Source organism: Macrobrachium nipponense, chromosome 31 (genome assembly GCF_015104395.2).
Source record: "Macrobrachium nipponense isolate FS-2020 chromosome 31, ASM1510439v2, whole genome shotgun sequence".
Lineage (NCBI taxonomy): Eukaryota > Metazoa > Arthropoda > Malacostraca > Decapoda > Palaemonidae > Macrobrachium > Macrobrachium nipponense.
Genome location: NC_061093.1, coordinates 18,601,329 through 18,608,930, shown reverse-complemented (window position 1 = coordinate 18,608,930; position 7,602 = coordinate 18,601,329). Strand labels below are relative to the sequence as shown.

General features: G+C 37.2%; 1 protein-coding gene across 1 annotated transcript in view; it reads right to left on the bottom strand.

Moving 5' to 3' along the window:
- Positions 1 to 1,691: 1,691 nt before the first annotated feature.
- Positions 1,692 to 7,602, bottom strand: part of LOC135206660 (transcription factor IIIA-like) — a gene marked incomplete in the record, with an annotated part of 91,578 nt that continues 85,667 nt past the window's right edge. Inside the window, 1 exon segment of the mRNA XM_064238028.1 lies at positions 1,692 to 4,036. Coding sequence (XP_064094098.1) covers positions 3,587 to 4,036 — 450 coding nt within the window.

Sequence of the window (7,602 nt, the reverse complement as noted above, 5' to 3'; positions counted from 1 at the left end):
AAACCACCAAACCATACATTGGTGTTTCAATGCACCTGATGTAATCAATACCACCACTGAACATGATTTATTTGTTGTTCATCTTCCTTCCATATTACCCCAATGATACAATCTTGCTATGTGTTCATTCATTTCTCCTTGGTTGCTTCCAATATTACTTTTTCAAAGACAGTTTTCTTCATCTATGAACAACCTTCTTGTTATTCTGCTTCCCTTCAAATTATTTGCTGATAATATGACCATTTTACTAAACTCTTCAGTATCTGACATTGGGTCTCCTGTTACATCGCTTTCATATCTTTTTATTATATTTTATTATTCTTCTGATCAAAATTAGGCAGGTATTTATTAGTCTCCCTACAGGCAAAGCATGGGTACTACGTATAGTTTTTCCCAATGTCAATCCGTCCATTGTGCTGTCATGCTTACCTAATCTTCACAACGCTTTCCTTCATAGTTCTAGATATTTTAGTCAAACCTGACAAAATGTAGGCCATCATACACATATGTACAGCTATGCTCAGAACTGATGCTGCATGCTTGAACTGGATTTTGTTCAAAATTCACTAACTGGCAACTTAACATGCTCCATATTTATCTATTATTTCAGTTCGAAAGCACGATTATCACAAACAGTTATGCCATAATATGCATACGTTGAGGCCTTAATATGTTTCATAAAAGTGAAATCTGTTATATATTTCAAAACTGTAAGAAAATGTCATGTGTAGCCAAATTTCATAAAAAACACTTCTGAAGTATTTTCAACTTCGTTCACTCATCACTGATGCATTTGACCAAAACAAAGTCATCATCAAACCTCAGTGCTAGCTGTGAATTCCCAACTTTTCAACATGTATGACATTAGAAATAATAATAATAATAAAAAAATGTTTAACATTACATACTTGGCAACGTCATGGTTAGTCTGAGAACCTGGACGATACAAAAAGAATCATGTTGCATCAGATTTGAGCATCATTGTACATGAACAGATGATCCATCTTTAATCTTTTTATTCATCACTGCAAAAATGAACAAGCCTATAAGGGTCATAGACTTGAAATTCAAGCTTCCAAAGAATATGGTTTTCATTAGTAAGATGTAAGAGCTTATTAAAAAAGAAAAAAAATTATCAATTTATAAATAGTAGATAAAAACGTATTACAATTCAAGGTAGAAATGGATTGCAACTTCACCTAAACTTCTTTATTTCCAGTTGTATGACATCCTCTGGGAGGATGTTCTACAGTCCAACAGTGTGAGGAATAAAGGACCTCTGGAACTTAAAAGCTTGACAGCAAGGCCCATTTACTACATATTGGTAGTACTGTTCAGTGAATCTGGTTGCTATCAGCAGATAAAGGTGATTAGGGACCAATTGTGAATGTGAAAGATCTCTGTTGAAATACAACTTATGAAAAAGTGCCAAAAGAGACCATGGGTTGATGGTTCAAGTCATAACTGCTACTATTAGGAAATAGAAAATTACCACCACAAACAGCTTAAGAGAAGGAGCAGACAACCACACCAGAGAACAATAATCTAGTAAAGGAAGTACAAATGACCTAAAAGAGGTTGTACGGATTTTATCAAAGAGTTTTTGTTTTACTGGAGTTAGCCTCATACCCTACTGCCTACAACATTCCCTGATATGGTCCATGTCCTGATTAGGAGTGAGAAAAGCTTCATTTCTCATAAGTGGATACTTTATTACACCCACAAGTGTTGCATCATCAGCACACTGAAAAACCTTGTTTTTCAGGGCAACAACCATATCACATGTATACACTAAAAACAACAGTGACCAAGAACACTACCCTGTGGAGCTACACACACACCAGGTTTTGGTTCACTAAAGATCCATCCACAGCAACTCGCTGCTGCCTACCTGTAAAGAAATCTTGAAGTAATCCTAAAACACATTCACCCCCCCCCCCCACTATTCTAAAGTTTATAAATTAGTGCTTTGTGATTTACTAAACCAAAAGCAGCACCAAAATCTATTTTAATTACTCTTCACTCAAAGCCCTTATCAAGGTTCCCTTGGAAATGGCATTATCAAGTCTAGAAGAGCATTGCATTTATATAACTGCTTTCTGTATGCATACTGACTATCAAATAACAATCCTTTAGATTTCATATACTTATACAGTAGCTTATAAATAAATTTTCCAGCAAATTTGGTAAGCACAAGAATAGAAATTGCTTATAGTTACTGCAGTCTGCAGATATGTCACTCTTTGTAACAGGCACTGTATTACTAAAGCTTATGCTCATCTATAAAAATACTTTGTCGATATAAAAATCTACAGGATCTACTTATCTAAGGAGAAAACACACTACAAAACTTTTTAAAATGCAAAGGGATGCAACCATCAGGATCTTCTCCACCCCAGCTATCAGAAGTATCTTGAATTTTCTTAACATCCCTAGAGTGAAATGCAAATTTTGTAAGAGTAGGTTCAGGATGACAAGTATCAGGGAGAGGGACATCCTCAGCTGATTGCTTAGCTTCAAAAGCTCAATGAAACAGTTCAGCCTATCCTTAGGGCCAGTAACCAATCTACCATCATATCTGTTAGTAGTGGTGGCAGAGCCTGGCCCAAAGATAGACGATGCCAATTTGGTCCAACATAGATGAGGCTGAGTAATTCCTTCAAGTTTCCTCTTTAAAGAATTAATGTAATTTCTCTCACCTGTATGGTGAGTTCTATTCACAGCACGACGAGACTCAACAAAAATGGTGTAATTTTCATTTGAACGATTTTGTCTCTATTCATGAATTTGGCCTGCTTGTCATGGTAGGCTCGTCTACATGTATCATCAAACCATTACTGGTCATTTGCACTAAATTTGATGACCTTTCTAGGGACAAATTCTTGCCTAGCATGCTGTGGAGGTGAGAAAATGATTTAAGGAGAGATATTTTGAATGACAGCTTTGGTAAACTGCAAGAGCATAATCACAAACAAAACAATTATGCAATCAGCTTTGCTCAAATCTGAAAATATAATTCTCAGTAAATTGAGAATAATAGATTAAAACAGTTTTCATTTATTGTATAGCAATAACAAGTGAAAAAAAGCTTGCTGGCACTAAGCTTATTGTAAGACACACATACAATAAAATTTTCATTAAAAATATTATTTCATTTACATACAAAAAACTGATTCAGCTTATAAATTTTCATAAATTGGGGACACAAGAGACATTGCGCATATCTGCGAACTTATGAAAGCCAGCCAATCCTTTACTTGCAAAGCGGAATGAGGTATAGTACCCGAGAGTTTGAGTGACATAAGATCCAAAATTTTTCCAGAAACATCAGATATCCTGCCATTGAGAGAAATAATGAACAGCCTGCACAGAGCACATAGATGGCAAACTATACTTTTTCTGCATATTTTGGAAGCATTATTGTTACAAGATTACCCTGATGTTCTGAAACATTTAAGCTTGCAAAATGTTGGCACCCCAAGAGCAACAAGGCCTCTGAATTTTAACACACTTATATTTAAAGTTCAACCTTAAGAATACTTTCATAAAATTTCAGAATTAATTTTTCTATAACCTTACACAAATATCACGAAAAATCTGATTCCAAAACATCATCACTGCTGAGAACTAGTTTATCCATATCATCTTCACTTCCAATGACCTTCAAAGGGAAACAATTTATGTCCAAATTGGTTAAACTACTAAGTGTACTTTTTACAGAGTTTTTTATAGTGACCATTTTGCAATCAGCTTCAGAGTCTCCACTTTCTTCTTTCGACATTTCCTTGCTGCCAGCAATAACATGGTCATCATCAGAACCTGTTTCATTTTCTTCATGTTCACCATGTGGGTGAACAGCTCCAGTAACAGCACTTGGGGGGGATTCACCTAAAACATCACCCTTATAGCCAGAGAGAAGCTTAGCATAATCTGTTCTTGAAACTCCCTTATCTTTGCGAGGTCTCCGAGGCTTCAAGCTATAGTAATTTCGCTTGTAAGAAGGACTGTGGGTAGTCATGTGAAAAGCCAATTTTTGCTGAAATGATAAATTTATTGATGTAAAATCTTGTAAAACCTTTTGACTGAATAGTTATCAACTAAACATTTTGTTCCTAAAGACTAAAACTGCAAAAACACTAGCACCTTGCCTAAAGTATTCCTATTCAAATATATTATAATGTTTATCATTCTACAATACAGTAGAATGTAAAAATTAAATCTGGCCTATATGTAGTGGTGTTTTCATTATTCAGTTAGGTATCTGATCTTATCAAGATTTCTCAACAACCTCATCGGAAGAAATATGAATTACTCCCATACAAGCATTACTGTGCACAATTTATTTAAAAGATAATAGTACTGTACTCAACTGCCACTTTTGGCTGTTGCAATAAGACACTTTCAAACAAGCTGGTGCTAGCTGTCCCCTTACAATATATGACACTTTCAGACAATGCTAAGTTTAAATCTTACACTATACATACAAAACTTGCAAGACACAAAAATAAGTTGCATTTTGAAATTTAATAAATTGAGAAAAAATGTTTTGATAGTGTAGCTGCTGTTTGTCCTTAAAGGAGTTACCCTCTCATGGTTTCCTGCAGGGCTCCATAAGACAGACCAACCGATTACAAAGAATTCTCTTATCGTTGGTCTTGGTCAGAATAGTGCTTCTTGGCACAGTGATAGAATATAAAGGACTCAGGACAGGAGGGCTCTATCTCCTGTCCTATGAAGACTGCCTCGGCTTTCACTACGTATAACCAGCACAGATGTCACAACAACAAAAGTCAGCCTCATCTTCATTACACTTTGGTCTGTCCAAGAGTTCACTTATCCCCTGGTTGCGGTCTGGAAATTGTGTTCAACCATGAATTTTTTTAGCATCATTGCTCCAACCAAGCTACGTACTTAGCTTTAAGACCTTGTGAAAAGTTTTATTTCCTTAAAATTTTAACATTTACGCATATATTTGTTAAAACTGAGAGCCATCAGACCTCTTGTAAGGAAAGAAGTTAGGTGTAGATAGCTAGGCTACGCTCTAATTGTCATGCTGTTTTTCCTTGTTTACGAAACATAGATGTGATCAAAGTTCCCAAATGTGCTTGACTTATGACATTATTTATTGTGGATATCCATGTAGGACAGGGATTATTTGAAGTGTTTGTAGCTTATACAGTGCTATAGATAACTAACACTTGGTAGTTTTTTTCTCTTTTCTTAAACACTTGATCCTTTTATCACTGCTAGGCTATTATGCAGGACTACACATTATCTGGGCCACAGCAAACTGCTCAGTCTGCTTTTCACCTGTGGAAATGACAAACTACCTGCCATCAACCTGCCCTTGAAGGAATAAAATGACAAATTTTTTAATCAATTTGCATTTTTCATAGCTAACAAACCTGAGGTCTTAACAATAGGATATTTTCCAAGTGCCAGCTGGTAACCAGTTAAAAACAATCAAAGATTGTAAGCAAGGAATCAGTGAGATCTGACAACTCCTGCACGTAAGAGGTGATAGCTGGTCAGAGACCGCGCACTACCTCATGCCGTCTCTAGTCTTTTCCCAACCCAGGAGCTATAACAGAGAGAGGGGCAGCTAGAGGTGGGCAGTAAACGTTAAGACCTCAGGTTTGTTACCTATGGAAAATACAAATTGATTAAAAAAATTTTCATTTGTTCATATGCGAAACAAACCTTCGGTCTCAACAATAGGATAGACTTATACAGTGGTCCCCCACGAATTCGTGGGGGATGTGTACCACACCCCCCCGTGAATAGCTAGAACCCGCAAATACTTGGAACCCCTATAAAAATGCTTAAAACCTCCTATTTCATTAGTTAAAACTCAAGAAAAAACCACTAAAAATTTTTATACCTGGTTTTTTTAATAGTTTTATCCCAAAAATTGCATTTTAAGATGAATTTGATAAAAAAAAAAAAAAAAAAAAAAAAAAAAAAAAAAAAAAACAGGAATTTGTGCTTATTTCTCATAGAAAAATACCACGAACAGGTGAATTTTCCGTGAATAATGCGGGGAAATGTTCCCGAGAGAAATTCGCAAATGTGTGAGTCCGTGAATCCGGAGAACGTGAATACGGGGGTCCACTGTACTCGGTGGGAGGCACAAGTATCCTAAACCAGCTGGGAATTAAGCCACCTGACCACCCCTCTTAGAAGAAAGTGTTCTAGAGAAGGTGGTCTCATGCCCGTGAGCATATAGATAAACATATCTAACAACTCAGCCGTCTTAGGTTGACGTACAATGATATACATATATATGAGCAGATTCATTGCAACCAGGGAACCAAAGATAATTCTGACTGTTCAAGTAACAAACCATATACTCACAGTTTGTAATCACTCCTCACTCACCCTTGCTGTAGAGAGAGGAGTATTTGCTACTGAAGAGAGGAGTATTTGCTACTGAATATTTCCAAGATCATAAAACACACCAACTTTCAGTATGGCTACCTTACTTACCTTTATCAGACCAGTCCAATATATGACGTGTCTATTCCTCAACCTGCCTGTAGGAAGAAGAAAGGAAAAAAGAGAAAGAAAGAGACCAGCCAAATCACTCATTCTCTCTTCCACACAATCATCATAGGTAAGATACAAAATACCCTATTAGGGGTAACGTATGAATTACACAACTTGTTGGGCAGCTACCACAGGACCTATGGAAAATGTCTCCAAAAATCTGTGAGCATCACCTTTCAGGTAAAAAGAAGTGAACGTGGACTGGCGCAACCATGAACCAACGCTCAAAATTCTATGAACAGCAAAACTTTTCTTAAAGGCCATAGTGGAACACATACCTCTGACGTCATGTGCTCTAGCCTGCACAGACTCTGCAAGATAACTATCAGGTGAGGAACAAGGCTGCTTAACTTCCTCACATATCCAGAATGAAACAGTGTTCTTGGAAACTCTTTCCTAGAACGACCAGTTCTGACAAAAAGTATACGATATCTAGGTCTTAGATGACAAGTCTGTCCTTTTAAGGTAGCATTTTAGGGCTCTGACTGGACAAAGTAAGAACTCCTGTGGGTCATTGTCCACAAAGTCATTCAATGATGGAATGGAAAAGGAGGCAAATCTGTTGTCATGTACCGAGTGATTTTGGGTCTTGGCCACGAATTCTGTGACAAACTCGAAGGTCATTGACTCCCAACCCCTGGTATGTTTCACATCATAACTTAGGCCATGAAGCTCCCCAAGTCTCTTTGAAGAAGCCAGTGCCAACAGGAAAACTGTCTTTATCGTCAGATCTCTGTCAGACGAAGGACGCTAGGGCTCAATTGGAACTCAAGTGAGGCTTCTCAGGACAAGCGAAACATCCCATGCAGGAGGCTCAAGTTCCTTTGGAGAACAGGTTTGTTTAAAATCCCTGAACAACAAGGAAATCTCGCAAGATGAAGAGATGTCTACTCTTTTTAGGCATAGCACCAACCCTAATGCTGCTCTGTAGCCTCTGACAGCTAAAAGGGAAAGACCTTTCTCATCTCTGAGGAAGATAAAAAAATCTGCTATCCTGAACAGAGGGTTTGAGTGGAGAGAAACCCCGTCAATGACACCAATCACAGTAGACTACCC